Source organism: Dipteris shenzhenensis, chromosome 11 (assembly GCF_047967505.1).
Source record: "Dipteris shenzhenensis isolate YYH24624 ecotype China chromosome 11, Dip_SZ_1.0, whole genome shotgun sequence".
Classification (NCBI taxonomy): Eukaryota; Viridiplantae; Streptophyta; class Polypodiopsida; order Gleicheniales; family Dipteridaceae; genus Dipteris; species Dipteris shenzhenensis.
The window spans coordinates 30,327,854-30,346,150 of NC_141606.1; the positions used below are offsets into that span (position 1 = coordinate 30,327,854).

The window sequence follows — 18,297 nt, forward strand, 5'->3', positions numbered from 1 at the left end:
TGGGGATGGCAAATATGTAATAGAGTGGTGAAAAGGAAAAGAGAGTAGAAACGTGATCAAAGAAAGAGGGAAATACAAAAGGAAGGAAGGATAGCTTGGAGAATAGACCAAGCAAATATCAGTGAGCACAAAGATAGGAAACACGTATGGTGAATGGTTAAAGATGAAAAATCAGAGAACATGATGAAAAGTAAGAAAGAGTGCACGTATCCTCAATTTTGAGTAAAGACCATATTTTGTGGAAAATGGAATCACCCTTGAGGGAGATGCAAGCGTTTGTACTCTCTTACAGAGTGATCCCTCCATGGAGACATTTTTGTGAATATTAATTTGCTCCTTCATCATTCATGTGTGTGTACTAATCTCCATCTCGATTCATTATTTTCCCCAACACCTTTCATGCCATGACAAACCATGTTGTGATGACTACTATGTTATTTAGCTTTCTGATTTGATTTGTTCAATCTCCATCCACAGGAAGCCCCCAGTCTTCAAGACTTGAAGGAGCCATCAAGCATTGTAATCATCCAACCATTTGGCTCAGCTAGAGGAAGGAAGGAAGGAAGGGGAGTTGTGGGGGAAGAGGAGGGGGGTGTCATGTGCATGGATCGTATCTGACGTGTGCGTAGGCACGCAGGACTAGCTCAGATAGAATGGGGAGGCTAGGGGCTAGGCAGGCGATTCTCAGGTTGGGTTGCAAGGGCAATGGACGACTTACGGTTCCTGCTATTTTTAGCGGCACTAGGCTTGAGCCTATATAAGGAGCCCAGGGGTTCAGTTCTCAGTCATGCAAGTCAAAGCAAGCTTGGATCTTCCTTGCTGGTCTGGATCTTGGACCATGCTGTGGATGCGCACCTACTTTCTAGCGTAGCCCAGATCCCCAGCGCAGTCCTGAGGCCCTACGGGCACCTCCTGGTGGTATGGTACGCCAGGATGATTGTGGACTGGTTGGATGTAGATATTCATGCTAGCAGCCCAGCCTATGGCTTGGGGAAGGGGTGGGGATGCTCGGATCCTACGGGTCCTGGACCGTGAGCATCATGAATGGGTGGTGAGCTTGCATGCACCTCTCTTTGTGGTTCTATGATTGGTTGTGTGCAGGTCCAGATTCCCAAGAGTGATCGTGGTCGTGTCAATGAGGGCTAACCTTCAGAGAGAGTTTTGGGACTTTCTTATGAACTCAGGAGTGAGCTCTTAGAGGAAGGGGAGTATGTCATGTGCATGTGCATGGATCGTATCTGATGTGTTCTCTAGCTCAGATAGCCTGAGGAGGCTAGGGGCTAGGCAGGCGATTCTCAGGTTGGGTTGCAAGGGTAATGGACGAGTTAGGGTTCCTGTATTTTTAGTAGCATTGGGCTCGAGCCTATATAAGGAACCCAAGGGTTCAGTTCTCAATCATGGAAGTCAGAGCAAGCTTTGCTCTTCCTTGCATGACTGAGAACTGAACCCCTGGGCTCCTTATATAGGCTCGAGCTCCAAAACAGCAGGAACCCTAAACTCGTCCACTGCCCCTGCAACCCAACTTGAGAATCACCTGCCTAGCCTCAAGCCTCCCCCTTGCCTCTCCAAACTATCTGAGTTGGTCCTGTGTGCCTAAGCACACATCAGATAAGTACCAAGAAAGGGACCGGCTTAAAATCACATTTGAAAGAAGTACCAAGAAAGGGACCGGCCTAAAATCACATTTGAAAGAAGTGCATGGGAGCTGCTAACCTTTTTCATCACACAGGCAATCAATCATTTGCCCATGAAAGTAGTTGAACCATGTAGCATGTGTTCCCAAGTATCTTGATTCAAGCCATGTGTTGGACCAGGTTTAATTCCAAATGAAGAGTGACCTGAGATAGCACATGGGGTACAAGAGCAGATTGTTCCTGTATCATACAAAACACACAGTACGATGATCTACTGCAGGTAAGGAGCTCTCCAAATTCTAATAGTACAATTGGACACTCAGCAAGAGAAGATATCATGGGCAACTTCTAGGTTTAATGTAGACTCAACCTACCTATAGGAGCAGCAGTTTGGACAAGGCATTTGTGCAGGGAGGACAGCACCATAGCAAGCCAGCCAACAAGGGTCTGCCGTGTGATTGTCAAGCCAAACTAGCAACACAGCCAAAAACACTAGGCACAAGAGTAGCAATAGATGCGAAATCAGAAGGTACAAAGCAATCAACCCTACAGCAGCCTGTAGACAGCCCAACAGACTTGCTTTCTGCCACAGCCTTTAGACACTGTCAGCAGCTTTGGCCTTTTCTAAGATCATCTTGGAATTAGCAAATTCTGTGGATGCATAAACTTGGAGGGTAGCAGCAGCATATATAAGGTCCTTCAAGGCCTCATTAAATATAAAGCAGTCCAGCAAGTAGTCCCTCAGCAAGCAGAAGCACACTGTCCATACATACAGTACGAGGAGGAGATGGGAGCTGCCCAAGACGTCCTTTTATCCATCGCCAACACATCTCGTTGCGTCCAAGCAAGATCAGAGTTCTTGCTTTATTTGGTAGAATGCCTTAAGCTGTGCATTATCAACTAACTCCTAGTACAGAAATGGGATCTCCACAAGAAAGAATTACTTCCACCAAGGAAGGATGATCAACTAGCTGTTTATGCATCTGTAGATAATTCAATTGGCCCAGCTCCTGCTATAACATCCGCACACCCAGATGCTACTACTGTGCCTTTGAGAGGATAGTAACTAAAGGGCTGTGGATCCTTTGGATTCAACTTCAACCACGTCACAACCTTGGATTGTGGGGTCATTGTTAGAAAGTGAGTGACAACATCTAGCATGAGAAAAAAAATCAGGAATTAATTGTGATCCAACAAAGTAAGAATGTGCTAGATCTTCCTCGACAGTTGAACCGACTCTCATATGAGGTCCTAGTGGTTCATTCATCTGACCAATCTAACAAATACACTAGAAGTTTGAAAATTCGAATGGCACAGCAACAACATGCAGCTGAACTACCAACATGTGAAAGTGCCATGGGTAGAGTGCTGGACGATGTAAAAGGGGTGGAGGGTGAAAACACTTTTAAGTCCTTTAGAATACCTAGATTGCATATACCTTCGTAAGACTATAATATATCCAATCTTAGAAAGTTATAGAACAAGCAAAAGAACAAAGAAATTTATTTTTAAGGAAATGAGTAAATGAGAAAAATAAAAAAGAACTTAGTAGTACCCAAGCATAAGCTGCCATCTGGATTGCATACTCCAACCACTTCAGCCCTCCTGCACCACAAGCCTGAGCTTGTCCTTACACTCCCAACGCTTATTCCCCAAATACAACACACTTGGCAGGTCGTGTGCCACCCCAGCCCCCAACCTCCCTGCCTACCTGCCCAGCCACCCCGCCTACCAGCCCAGGCCCCCCGCCAGCCGTTCCAGCCGTCCCTACATTGCATGTCCGTTATGGTGATAGAAAAATATAGTTTGTAAGACTGTAACATATCCAATTGTACAAAGATTTTTGTTTTTGAAAATTTTTTTGACTGTTCGGGCTTCTGCACCCATGTGAGCTTGTCCTTTCACTCCCAACACTTATTCCCCAAATATAACATACTTGGCTGGTCCTGTGCCACCCCAGCCCCCATCCTCCCTGCCCAGCCACCCATTGCATGTCCGTTAAGGTGATACTTGTAAGACTAGAACATATCCAATTGTACAAATTAGATTTTTGTTGTTGAAAAATTTTTCAACTGTTGGGGTTGGGGCTTCTGCACCTGCTTAACACCCTCCCCCCTTTCCCTTCCTACAAATCTACAGACCTGCAGGTCAGCATTGCTGTAGCTGACCTGCTGCTGCTGCTGTTCACTGCAGACTGCCGCTGTGACTTAGCCAATTTTGAAATTGTCAGATATAGAGTTCAACCGCGAAGGAACAGTTGTCCATTAGACTCAACTATAGCCTATAAAAAACAGTTCCTTGGGAAGTTGACTAGTGTACACTGTGTTGGTCTATCCTTAACATTCACTTGACAAGTGCATATGTCTTTTCAGATCAATCTATAATATGACCTTCAATAATTAGCCCATGCATACATGATATTTCAGAGACATCTTATCGAAGGGCGCCTCTCCAACTTAGACCGGACACTAATTTTGCAATGCATAGCATGTGACATTGCTTGTAAGCAACCAGCTATTAAAACAAAACTTTGGCCTGCTACCATGTCATTCCAGTGACTGCTTCATGTTAAAACTGCAGACCGTGCTAGCAAATGTTTAAAGAAGCAACAAGACTACATGCCCTAAGTAGCGTCCTCACTGTCAACTGTGAGTATCTACCTGTCCTGGAACACAAAAGCATGCATAAAGCATCTTAGAGGAGAACACTTACCAAGATACCAAACTACATTGCAAATTATCTTGGGATTTTTGACTTCAAAGATTTTTGGGATTTTAGACATATAGGATTAAGCAGCTCAGGACAACAGTACACATTTGCACATCAACGCCCTATGCTTGCACAAGGATTTGGCTGGATCAGAACACCTCCCGATAATATCAAAGAACAATGCTGTAGTCCCCAGCAAATTACACAGCACAATCTGAAAACTGTTGACATAAACTTTACCTTAGAAGTGCCTGTTATAAACTGCAGCAAACGAGCCATGTCCTCCTTGTTGAAGGCTCGAACAACCTCCCAGAACCACTGTACAACAGGGGATGCAATTGTGTATCCAGTGTACTCAGTGTTGGCCTTCAAGTCATCCACTGCATACCAGGAAAAGTCTGTTTAGCATACTAGCAGGGTCGACACAAGTTTTACTTCAGATGAACTAAGTCAAACCAATTGATGTTAGTCTGAAAATTTATATTAGGTCATATATCCAAGAATCCTTACAGTCAATCTCCGGGAGTCCACTTATCAAAAGTTCAAGCTCCTTGTCATTGAAGATCGAAATCAGATCTCTGTTTATAAGCTCACTAAAACCTTCCAAAAAAGCATTAATTTGTGGCCGTATAGTAGTAGTCAGCTTATGTTCGGCATTAAGGTCAACATATTCATGCTTATTCTCCTCTGTCACTCGCACATTTCGCCCACCAGGAATCAGCTCAATATCAGTTACCTAACACATTTCAAAAGCGCAATCAAGACATATCTCAATTAAATAAATAATTGAACTGCATGTGATCTAAATGCAAGAACTACCTCTGTCTTTTCATAAAGTATATGCTTCTCCTCATCTGCATCCACACTGAAAAATACTCCTACAACATCACTGATATCATTCTGCAGTGAAAAAAATATGGGCCTGAGTCAGAAGAAATGGCCTCCTGAAAATGAAGAACTTGCAAATCAGGAAAATTATTTGAAACTCCACTACTGCTGCAAAATTCCACAAGCAGAAAGTCTTGATTGCATCACCTCCAACATCCATTTCAAATTCTTGTAATAATCTGGATCCACCGCTTCAATGTCATGATAAGTCACTTTGACTCCTAAAATATGTTTATAAAAGGATCTAGTAAAATATACATCTAGCAGCTGGCCATCAAATAATGCCTTTGCCACCTGATTTTTGTCAAACAAACGTGTATCAATGACACTCTGACAAAATTCATGCAAAGGTTTAGTTACAATTGTTAGCATGAACCTACATATTGAAGCTTACCACACGTCCCACGAACTTGAAGTAAGACAAATGTTCGGTTTGAAAGACACTGTTTGGGTTGGGCTGAAATGTAGACTCATTCCCCACTGTGGTAAACAACAACGCTCCCTTATCAAAAATGACTCGTGATAATAGCTGATACCATTCCCTTGTGAGTCCACCAGCATCAATACCCTCTTCTCCCTGAAACTGCACTGTTAAGCGACCTTTTAACTCTTCTGGTGTCCGCATCCGTAATTGATTGTATGAATCCTCCAGCACATAAGGTCGGCGGACACATATGCGAAGTGGAGCATAATGCTGCTGCTCATGCTGCTGCCTGATTCGAGCGCGAAAGTATGCTCGTTTGTTATCAAAATCAATTAACCTTGGAGTTTTTAATAAAAGAGACAGTGATTTCTCTAAAAGAGCAGCATTTTGTCGGACAAAAGCATTCAGCATTCGGCGATGCTTTTCTGCAAACCTAAGAAACGTCATGTCTCCTTCAGATCTTTTCTGAATACCCGAAAATGTCTTTGAAACAGAAACAACTGCAGACATTGAGGTGCTAGCTGCTGCCTTTATTTCCTGTGCAGTTGCAGTGCAAGGATCTGGATGTACAGACTGAGCAGAACTTAACTTTTCACACAATACAAAAAAAGCCTCTACAAAGGGCAAAATTCTCTGTGTTTCTGGCGGAAGAGGAGGTGCAACACCACCACTACCACCTGCAGTTGCAGTAATAGCTATACCCGCAGATGTTCCAGTATTACCTAACCTACTTTCTACCTTACATATGCATGCACTAAGCCCCTGCCAAAGAGGCTCGAGAGCCACATTTAAATCTTGAATTGTTGTTGGACCATCTCCCTGATCAGAAATATCATCTTTCTCCAGTAAATTTCCTTCTGCTGTAAGGGTACTCAAGCACTGTAGCACTCTCAAGACAGCTGCCCCGGCCATGGAGCCAGTACTCAAAACCATAGTCTCTGTATCACCAAGGCTGAAGAGTTCAGCAATGGCAGAACAACTTAGACCCCTCGCTGCATCTGCCAATTCAGATATAAAAAGCCAGCAATGAACTGGCGCAACATGAGCTAGTTTCTTGAGAACTTCGGCCACACGATTGTAAGCTGTGTCAGATAGCCTGCAAATTCACAAACAGTATTACAATCCACCAGTATGCAGCTATAAACCTATGTAGGAACAGGCAAGGTTGAATGCACTGCCAGCAATAACATGTTATTCTTAAGAGACCATCATAGATTCAATTTATATCATCCATATAAACCATTCCTTAGAACATACATGACAATACAGCCTCCTTATCTATCAAAATATATATCTATGGAGCTTCTATAGAATAGTTACTAGGGAATGTGTGCACGCCAACGGAACGACAACCTCATGTGGAACAGGAATGGGAAATCCTAGGGAATGCCACATCATCATACCCATCACTAATCTATATATATCTAGGTGAATCCAGGAACATGCCCAAACTCGTCCTCTAAAAACACAACATAGTGCAGTTTCAATCTCATCATAGTCACTCATAAGGGTTGAACACCATAAACTCCGTCACGCATAGCAGGGACTAGGTACAGTGACATCCCCACTGACCAAGGCAATGGGTAGCAACCCCTCAAAAACATCCTCTGAAGAAGAAGGCATATGAAATTCAGCCTGAGTGTGAGCTGAATTTTCTGCAAATATCACATCTCTACTAACAATGATCTTGCGTGTAGCAAGATTGTAGAGACGGTACCCCTTGCTTTCTGCACTGTACCCAACAAATATGCACTTAATTGCCTTATCTGACAACTTATGCCGAAATTCAACTGGCACATGAGCATATGCAAGGCATCCAAAAACACGGAAAGACCCACTGAAGGCTTTCTCCCATTCCAGACTTCATAGGGAGTTTTTGTTTTCAAAGCCTTAGTGGGAGACCGATTTAAGATGCAGTTGGCACACATTAGACCTTCAAGCCAAAATTTACAAGGCATGTGTTTGCTTTTCAGCATACATCTGTCCATCTCCATAAGAGTTCTATTTTTTCTCTCAGCTTTGCCATTTTGCTGAGGGGTCAGCCTCACTGTGAGCTGATGCATAATACCCTTGCCTTTCAGAAAAGCATCAAAATCTGCAGACAAGTATTCCCCACCTCTATCTGTGCGCAATGTCTGTATCTTGAGTCCAAATTCATTTTCAGCCATGGCTGAAAAGTGTTTAAACACCATGAACACTTATGATTTGCGCTTCAGCCCAAAGACCCAAGTGAAATTGGAGTAATCATCAATAAAAGTAACAAAGTAGAGATGACCACCCAATGATGGAGTCCTCATAGGACCACAAACATCACTGTGTATAAGCTGTAATTTTCGGACAGCTTTAACTGAACCATCCTTTTTGAAGGGGAATCTGTGCATCTTGCCTAAAATGCACCCTTCACAAGCATGTGGAGGAGGTATCTCAAGAGGTGGCAATGCATCAACCATAGAGTGCTTCTGAAGTGTCATCAAGCTATTCTAATGCATGTGGCCATATCTGGCATGCCATAACTCTGCATTCTGCACGGCAGCAGTAGGAGTAGAAACTGCAAGAGCATGGGCTGCTCTTTTCTCAAAAAGATCAAGCTGAAAAAGCCCACGCAGCAGAGTACCAGATAATGTCAAGGCATAATCATTTTCTCAGTCTCGGACAGCACATTTGTCATCCTCAAAGATGACCTTAAATCCAGCCCTGTTAAGAGTGGACACTAAAAGAAGATTCTTGGTGATACCATGCACATACAAGACATCTGAAAGTCTGAAAACTGAGCCATCAATGGCGGTAAGCTCAACTTCACCTGTACCACGTACTGAATATGACGAGTTGTTGGCACAAGTGACTTTCTTACCAACGGGAGGTGGATGCAAGGAAGTGAAGAGACACTTCCTAGTGATATGCTTGGAGGCACCGCTGTCAAAATACCAAGTATTCAGTGTTTCATTGACACTGAAAGCTGATGCATCCGTGGAAGGATCATAACTGCAAGTCAAAAAGACATATGTATCATCATTACAAGTGGCTGTACTATCCCGAGCATCTCGAGCAGCCAGCCTAGAATCTGAAATGCAAGATAAAAAGGCATAATCCTGTCCAACAAAGTTGGCTGCAGCATCCCCACTGTCAGATGCATGAGGAGCTGAATCTGAAACAGCCATACCGGAGCTGTTTTTCATCTCTTTTGCAAGCCTTTTCCTGCATTCTGCAATGTGATGACCTGGCTTTTTGCAGTAATGACAAAAACCCTTCTTCTTGGGCTTACTTGCATCATTCTTAGCCTTTTGTGAAGGCTGTCCTGACCCACTGGAAGGCTGATTTACTGATGTCTTTGCCTGTCCCTTTCCTTTTGACTTGAACTTTGAGAGCATAGCTTGTCACCTGCACGTGAAGCCAAGTTTTTCCTGGTCTGCTCTTCCTGAAGCTGAAGTCCTATCAACTCATGAAAAGTGAGAGGAGTTGCACCCCCCCTCAATGATAAGTTCAGCAAGGTATGAAAGCTGAGATAAGTCTCAGGAAGAGAATTCAGAGTGGTGGTAATCATCTCTGAATCAGGAATAATCTCATCAATGTTCAATAATTGCTCTCTGAGATCCTGTAGCTTTGTGAGGTGGACTGACATGGAGTCACCCTCTTCCATATGTGTATTACTTAACTCTCTTTTCAAGAAAGATACCCTTGCATCATTCCGAGCTGCATACATGCTCTCCAAAATATCCCACGCTGCCTTTGAGGTCTTACACGACCTGATATGCGGAATGATAAATCTTTTTACTGAAAGAGAAATACACGACAAAGCTAAGGCATCACGTGAATCCCATCTCTTCTGCTCTGGAGTAGTGGCTATTGCTGCACCACCAACTTGTCCTGCAGCTGCACCCTGTGCACGACCTCTTCCTCCTCCTTGCTAGGGAGGGGTATTGCGTGCCATACCTGCTGGTCGGATCTCATCCCCATTCACATAATCCCACAAATTACAAGAAATCAGAATATTGCGTACCATAAAACTCCAGAGGAAGTAGTTGGTACCATCCAACTTGTCTTCCTGTGAAAGACCACCGAACTGGAAATCATTCTGATTTTGTTGGGCCATGTCTGAGAAAGAGATTACAGCAAATACAAAACTGTATTCCCTTGCTGGGAATAAAATGCACAACTCCCAAAAAACACAGCCAAGCACTGGCTGAAAATGCAACTCAGATTTCTGCAATTTCTCTGTCAGAAATCTGTCAAAGCATCAAAACTCTCCCAAAATCTGCCAAAAGTGCTGCAAAACACTTACAGAAAGGCAATGTGAACTGAAATCTCCAAAATTGCTCTCCCAACACAAAAGCCCCAAAATAGGCCTGAAATTGCAACCAGAAAGGGGCAAATTGAACAAAAGCCCCAAATGTTGCACAAATTTTGCTCTGACTGCAAAAGCCCCAAATTTTACTGCAAAATTGCAGTGTGAATGCAAAAGCCCCAAATTTTTGCAATCTCTGCAACAAATGCAAAAGCCCCAAATTTGACAAAATTCCCAATACACAAAATGTGTCCAAATCTGCCCACAAAATAGCCTGCAAAGCAAAAATCTGCCTCGAATGACACACTTCGTACAAACGTACGGAACTGTACGGAATGTACAGTCAGTCTGTACGGACATGCACCCTCCTGTGTACGAGCGTACAGTGTACGAATCTGACGGTTGTACGGATGAACGGATCTGACGACTGTACCGACAAGCTGTATGGTTGTGCCGTCCACAAACTGTACGGCGAGGTACAGACTGGCAGATTGTACGGACGCCACTTCAGATCCGTGCGTATGTACGGATCACATGCAGGTACGAATGGCGCTGTCAACGGGCTGACGGAATGTACGAAAGCTGTATGGGCTGGGGCTGTACGGCGAATTGTACGAGCTGACGATGAGCTGGTACGAACATACAGAACAGGCAACGATGGCTGTACGGACTTATTCCCGGGCAGCTGTACGGGCTGGCGACGAACTGTACGGATACCATACGAAATGTACGGCTGTACGGGCGGAAGCTGCACGGTGCAGGAGCTGGTACGGATGGGCAGCAAGCTGTTGAGCTTGGAGCAGGGAGATTGCGAGCAATAAAGCAGGGAGCAGAGTTAACCCGCTCTGATACCAAATGTAAGAAAGAGAAAGAGCAACAGTGAGAGCAAGAAACGGGAGAGGGAGAGAGAGTGAGCTGAAAGCTTAGTTGCAAAGAGATGAGAGTGAGAGTAATACAACTGAAGGAGTGAGATAAGGTTTTGTCCTAGTGACAAAACCTTAGTAGTCACTAACCATAGTTAGTGGACTAACCGCGGTTAGGGAGAAAAACCTCTTAAAGAGGGAAAAGTGCCCCTAACTAGCTTATTAAATTACATTGGTCACTGCTGAATTATATCTATAATTCTAACACTCATAGGGGACGGTCTCATAGCAGGAAGAGATCAAGGCATCATCACCGATCTCCCAGTCCTTCACCGTCTACCTCGAGCTCGACTTCTGTATCTTCTTCTTTATCAGATAAACCATCTAGGAAAAGAAGGAAACACAAGAAGTCTAGGAAGAGAAAGTCTTCCAAAGAGACCAAGGAATTCAAAGAGGGAGGTAAATCTGTCAAGTTTATGACCGACCTATAATGGACAATATAGTCATACAGACAAAGCATTGCAATTCATCAGGCAGTTTGATGCTGCATTCGGTATAGAAAAGTTTTCAGAATCCTCAAGTTAAGAATGGTCAGTTTGCACTTGACAGCGACAGCTAGTGCATGGTGGAGTGCACAAACCACAGATGGGTCAGCCCCAAAGAGGTGGAAGGACTTCAAGAAAGCCTTCTACCAGTAGTTTATGCCTAAACAGTTTAGGGATCATGTTCTTCAAGATTGGGACAGTTTGCATATGGATGCAGGAGATACAGTGGATCTGTACAACCAAAAGTTTTGGGATGCCTATTTGCAGGTTGCACCTTTCAAAAAGATCTCCAAAGAAATCCAAATGAGAAAGTATAGAGCAGGTCTTAGTCCAAGAATCCAGGCAGTAGTGAATGCTTTGGGGCAAAGAACATTCAAGACCTTATGCATTCAGCTTCAGTAGCTAGTCTTGTGCCATTACAAGATCCATCTACAGTACTATCCTTGCATGCAGGACGTGCTAAAAGAAAGAAAACTGATTTTTCAAAATCAGAAAAGAAAGAGTATCCCAAGGTTGAAAAGAAAGGCTTTCAGCCTCAGAAGCCAAGGGGTACTCAGTTTTCAAAGAATATAAAGGCAAATCCCCATTCACTCCTGAACAGATAGCAGAATTCCGCAGAGATGGGAGATGCTTTAAGTGTGGCAAAGAGGGACATGTGGCTGCCCAGTGCCCAGAAAAGCCTTCAACTTCGAAGGAAAAAGAGGCAAAGAAGCCACGCAGACCGCAAAAGCCAATGGTAGAAGGAATTCCTGACATACTGGGTCATGTTTCAAACCCAGAAGAACGAGAATTAATGCTATCATGGGGCAAAGTCAGAGACCCAGCGGCTACTGATAATTTCATATCAGAGGACCTAGCCCTAAGGCTGGGAATAAAGACGGAGGAGTTGGGCAAGGCTTTGGATGCCCATCAGATGTTTTGTGGAAACCCTGTGCCAGTCACTCCCTTGATAGGGAAGCTCCGTCTTCATGTATAGAGTTATGTGGATCAGGAAGACTTCTTCATTTCTCCACTGAAACATCATGATGTAGTCTTGGGTATGCCTTGGTTCCATCGCAAGGCAGTTTCCCATTGTATCAAATAGTTCAGTTGGAAAAGAAATAAAGTCTGCAGTTTCAGCTGACATGATTTTTGTAAAAGAGAGAGATGTGAAAATGCATGCTGAAATAAGTGAGGTAGATCGAAATAAATTTCAGTTCCTTGAAAATTTTAAAGATTGCTTTTCTGACACTTTGCCAAGGGAGCTACCCCCTGAGAGACCTGAGGATCATGGCATAGAACAATCATGGCATAGAACTCATTCCTGGCAGCGAGCCACCCAATAGGCCCCCATACAGAGTTAGTGCAACTCAGCGAGAAGAGATTATGACTCAGGTGCAGGACTTGTTGTCCAAGGGGTTGATTCAGCCCAGTTTTTCTCCTTTTTGTTCCCCTGTACTGCTAGTACAAAAGAAAGATGGTTCATTCCGTATGTGCGTTGATTACCGCGCACTGAACAAAATGACCATTAAGAATAGATTCCCTATTCCGCGCATTTATGATGTGCTGGATCAGTTAAATGGAGCTTCAATTTTCAGCAGGATAGACTTGAAGAGTGGCTATCATCAAGTCAGGATACAACCGCAAGATGTGCATAAGACAGCTTTTCGCACTACATTCGGGTTGTATGAATACTTAGTGATGCCTTTTGGATTGACAATAGGATGATGGATCGTATCTTCCGACCCTACAGACAATTCACCGGTACCTTCTTCGATGACTTGTCTTTTCTAAGTTCGAAGAAGAGCACAAGGAACATCTTGCAGAGCTGAGAAATCATCAGCTCTATGCAAACAGCAAGAAAAGTGAATTCTTCCTGGAAGAAATCCATTATTTGGGGCATATAATATCCAAGAATGGGATACAAATGGATCCAGCAAAGATCTGTGCCATTCAGGAATGGCCAGAGCTGAAAACTATGCATGAAGTTCGAAGTTCCCTAGGCCTATGTTCTTACTACAAAAGATTTATCAGGGATTTTGTGGATATAGCCACTCCACTCCACGATCTTCCTAAGAAAAATGCAGCTTTCAGATGGGAAATTCCTCAAAGACAGCCTTCACCACACTCAAGGAGAGGCTGACTACAGAGCCAATCTTAATCGTTCCTTATTTGTATCAACCATTTGATGTGGATTGTGATGCTTGTGGGGAATGTGTTGGGGCTGCATTGCATATCTGGGAATCTATGAGAAAGAGTTATTGGCTGTAATCCATGCCATCCATACATGGTAGCATTATCTTTTGGGTGCAGATTTTACTGTTAAAACAGATCACCAAAGTCTGAGATACTTTCTAACTCAGAGAAAACTTTCCGAGAAGCATATGAAATGGGCAAATATGCTGTCAATGTATCATTTTCAAATTGTCCATACCCCAGGAATTCGGAACAGAGTCGCAAATGCCTTGTCCCGAGGACCCCAGGTCAATAATGTGACTATTGCTTATCATTAGGACCTGGAAGGCATGAGGGAGCAATATGCTAATGATGCAGATTTTGGTGAGATTTTACAGCAAATGCAAGAGGGGCAATCCACCAGTCACTATTCCCTGAAAGATGGGTATCTGATGAAAGATGATTGCCTATGCATCACCCAGGAGATGAGGAAAAAGATTTTGGAGGAATGCCATGCACCTCCCTATGCTGGACATAGAGGAATTACAGCAACAACTCTAGCACTAGAGAGGTATTTCTTTTGGCCAGGGATGCGGAAAGATATGCATCAGTTTGTTACTGAATGCCTTACGTGTCAAAAAGTGAAGTATGATAGACAGAAGGCACCTGGCCTACTTATGCCTCTCCCGTGCCTCAGGCACCGTGGGAAAGTATTACAATGGACTTCACTATCAGTTTGTTACTGAATGCCTTACGTGTCAAAAAGTGAAGTATGATAGACGGAAGGCACCTGGCTTACTTATGCCTCTCCCGTGCCTCAGGCACCGTGGGAAAGTATTACAATGTGACTTCATTTTTTATTTGCCAAGATCAAAGTCAGGGAATGATGGGATTTGGACTATCATTGATAGATTCAGCAAGCAAGCTCATTTCATTCCGGTTCGCAAAACCATAAAGGCAGATCATATGGCTAAACTTTTCATGGCACAAATCTTTAAGCACCATGGTATGCCTAAGTCCATTGTCACTGATCGAGATCCCAGAATGACCAGTCTATTCTGGAGAGCTTTAATTGGTAACATGGGGACGAATCTGAATTTTTCTTCTTCTTTCCATCCCCAGACAGATGGTCAAAGTGAAGTAGCAAATTCTAGAGCATTGGATATGCTGAAATGCTACGTGGGTGACCAAGGTTCACACTAGGAAAAGTACCTATCATTGGTAGAGTTTGCTTACAATAATACAATATACAGCTCTACAGGGAAAGCCCCCTTTGAAATCATTTATGGGAAGGTGATTCTGCCACCTATCTTGAGGACCAAGGATGAAATATTTGCAGCTGATCAGTTTGTGAGAGACCTCCAGACAGCTTACAGCCAAGTCCGGACAGCAATTGAAAGGCCTCAAGAGAAACATAAAAGAGCTGGAGATAAGCATAGGAGACAGTTAGATCTCAAGTAAGGGGATTGGGTACTTTTAAAGTTCGAGAAAGCTAGGCTCCACAAAGGCAAATAGAAAGTGTATGCAAAGTTATCTTCCAGATATTATGGCCCTTTCAGGATTACAGAAAGAATAAATGAGATTGCATACAGGTTGGCATTGCCAGAGCATTGGAGGATTCACAATGCATTCCATGTGAGTCTTCTAAAGAAATTCCAGGGGCCGGAACCTACAGAGTCAGTATCAGAGGATCCACCAGAAGTGGATGAGCTGGAGGAGATCCTTCAGCCAGAGCAGATTGTGGACCATACTGTACGCAAAGGCCCTCAAGGCAAGGAGTTTTACAAGTATCTTGTAAAATTCAAGAATTATACGGCATTAGATGCCAAGTGGATGAATGAAGACATGTTGTCCGATCATCCACAGCTTTTGGATGTTTACAAAGAAGCTTTTCAGTTGAGGTCAACTGAATAGAAGCCGAGGGGATGTCACCATCATGTAAATATCCTAAGTCAAAGTACAGTTGACCATTTATTTGATCATAATTAAAGAGCTTTCATATGTGTTAATTATGGCTAGAGAGTTCTTTTAAGGGTCAAAGAATTGACTACGGTCAAAGATACTTGACTCTGGTCAAGTAAACCTGACTTCGGTTGGGGAGACTTGGTTTATTACCAAGAGGGTTAACCACGGTGAACCAGAGAACCATAGAACTGACTACGGTCAGAGAGTGTTGATTTCGGTCAACGAGACTTGGTTTATTGCCAAGAGGGTTAACTATGGTTAACCAAGATGTGCCAACTTCGGTTGGAGAGACCTGACTATAATTAAGGCGCCTTGACCCTTGGTCAAAAGCCTCTTAATTATGATCAAGAGTGTTGACTCCGGTCAACCAGAGAATAAATATATTTACTATATTTATTATATTTGTTATGTGTGCACATGTGTTCAGTAGGGACGCCCACCGTGACTAGAATTAGTCCACAGTGTGTTATTTGCATGCAAAGCGCTAACAATTAATGGGTGCCATGATGGTGCGCTTTAATTAATTGTTACGGGTACTAGGAAGAGCGACTTTCCTAAGCGCTACGGGAGCCTACCAAGAGTCTAGGAGGCGGTTCGCGTGACCAAGTGCTTTGAAGACTCCAGAGTTGCCCTTAGTGGCATGTAATTAGGAAAATAAAGTAGAATTTGACAAGTGGCTTGTTGCCAAGAAAAGGAGCCTGAGAGCTCATGTAACAAATCATTCACATTGGATTTTGTATGACAGCTTCTACGCTGAACTCATGTACTCAGTTTTCTCTCAAGTAACAAAAACCTTCGGGGGGGTCCAGCCCGACGATTGTCCTGGGCCCTAGTGAATCTCTTGGGAGAGAGGGAGAGAAATCAAAGAGTCTTTGCTGTATTTTACGTGGAGGGTTTTGGCTGTCCTCTACGGGTAGATTACATTATAGATTACATAGTCCAATCCTACGAATACCTCAAATGCCTTATCACAGGCCCTAAGTCACCATGGAACTGGCAACCTAGGCAGACTTAAGTAGGGGTCATGCCTCATTGTAGAGACTAGAGTGACTGTATATCTGCATGTTATCTTTGTTTCCTTTGGCTCTTGTGATTCTTCTGTAGCATACACAATATAATTCTGCTGCGTGGAGTCCCTAGCTAGGTATCCAATCATCAGGGCACTAGATGAGGTTTCTGTAACATTTCAAATATGCTGTTTGGAATCCTCTTCCGTCCAGTAGCTTTTTACATTAACATAACCTGAATCGGACCTGCTTTTTACTGTAGATGGCAAAACCACCTGCTGTGAAGAGTGACTGCTATGCTCAATTACAAGCTAGGTATGTGCTAGCAGTGCTGCACCTTGTACTGCTTCACTGGATGGTGGATGTCCTACTTCTGATGGCAACCTGGGCCTTTCTCCCACAGTCCCCATGTTGTGCAGCCCATCAAGTGGGATTATTCTGACCTTGTTTTGTTGCTTCCTTTGCAAAGGCTTGTCTGGAGCTATGCTTGTGGTGGTGGGCATCAACAGAAGCTTGGCACAATTCTACAAATACAGTATTTTTATAATGCGAGGGGATCTGATTTTTGAAGACAGTTGATGAATTTCAAAAGTTCATGCCCAGTGATGTGGTGGAGGTTTTGTATTGACATGCTAGCTGTGCATATACACCACGAAACTGAAAATCGTAACTGTATGTCAAACCAAACATGCTACTGGGAAAATGAAATTAGAGAGGCATAGAGGAAGGTAACAGAAATATGAATGTCCTATCCAACAGGCTGTAACCCTCATGATCTCTTTTCTGCTGTTATGCAAACCAGCTACTGAAGGGGACATAAATTCTGTGCTCCACTTCGGTCGTGCTGCACACCATAAAATTGATAGTAAAACGCCTCTCTCTGAGACAACAATGCATCTGGCAAATGATACATTAACTAGAGGCCAAAATAACTTGGGCAAGATATTCTAAATTCAATAGACAGGACACAATTAAACCATACACGTTTCAAGAAAACTAGATAAGTTTGCTTCAGCACATAACTTAGGGATATTTGAGACAACTCACCCTTCCTGTGCAAGAAGTCTGCATAGCTTACGAAGCTCAGGTTCCGGAAGACTTGATACAATCGCAGCAATATCCATCTTGTGCCCTCTACCAGAAGTTGATGGCTCTGGTAGCACATGATCCCCATCGCCTTCATTATGGGTTGAGGGTCTGGAAGATTCAGCATCCAATGAAGCCCTGCCAACGCCTGATTGACTTTGTTCCACATGCGCTTCATGAGACGAAGTCGTGGGCATATCAGAATTTGAAGGATTGCCTTCCAGAGCCCTATCCTCTGAGCCAGCTTTTGCCACATCCTCTTGTCCCTCAGGCAGAATATGAGGGTCGCATTTAGTACCCAGGTGGTTTGTTACAACTTCAAGCAACCCCATAAGCTGTAAATGCAACACTAGCAATCAAAATTTAACAAAAAGCACCAAAACAAAATACAGTCTCTTCCCTAGACGAAATAAATTGAAAAACATGAAGATATCAAATACCTGCTCAAGATGTGCACTGCTTCTAGAGTACAGGGGCTGGTTCAGTAGCTTCAACAACAGGATAAGTGGAATTTCTCCTTTAACGCCATTGTCAGGAACAGCAACTCCATCAACTAGCTTTGCTTTGCCTTTCTCTTTTCCTTCACTACAATTTTGAGATGACTCAAAGCCTGTTCCAGCTGCTTCCAAGTAAGTAAGAAGATCAGCACCTGCCCCATGGTGTTTTCCCAGGTAGGTAAGAATTTCTAGTACACGCCTAGAAACAAGTGGAGGCACCCCTGTACAACAAAACAATGTTGA

General features: G+C 43.4%; 1 protein-coding gene across 1 annotated transcript in view; it reads right to left on the reverse strand.

Moving 5' to 3' along the window:
• Positions 1–18,297, reverse strand: part of LOC147896885 (E3 ubiquitin-protein ligase UPL2-like) — a 31,274-nt gene that overhangs the window by 2,499 nt on the left and 10,478 nt on the right. The window contains exons 7-13 of the mRNA XM_087381062.1: positions 17,998–18,275; positions 17,519–17,892; positions 5,626–6,751; positions 5,379–5,525; positions 5,163–5,243; positions 4,854–5,079; positions 4,584–4,723 (exon numbers count right to left, since the gene is read on the reverse strand). Of these exons, the coding sequence (XP_087237188.1) occupies positions 4,584–4,723; positions 4,854–5,079; positions 5,163–5,243; positions 5,379–5,525; positions 5,626–6,751; positions 17,519–17,892; positions 17,998–18,275 (2,372 nt within the window). The remainder of the gene's footprint in view (positions 1–4,583; positions 4,724–4,853; positions 5,080–5,162; positions 5,244–5,378; positions 5,526–5,625; positions 6,752–17,518; positions 17,893–17,997; positions 18,276–18,297) is intronic.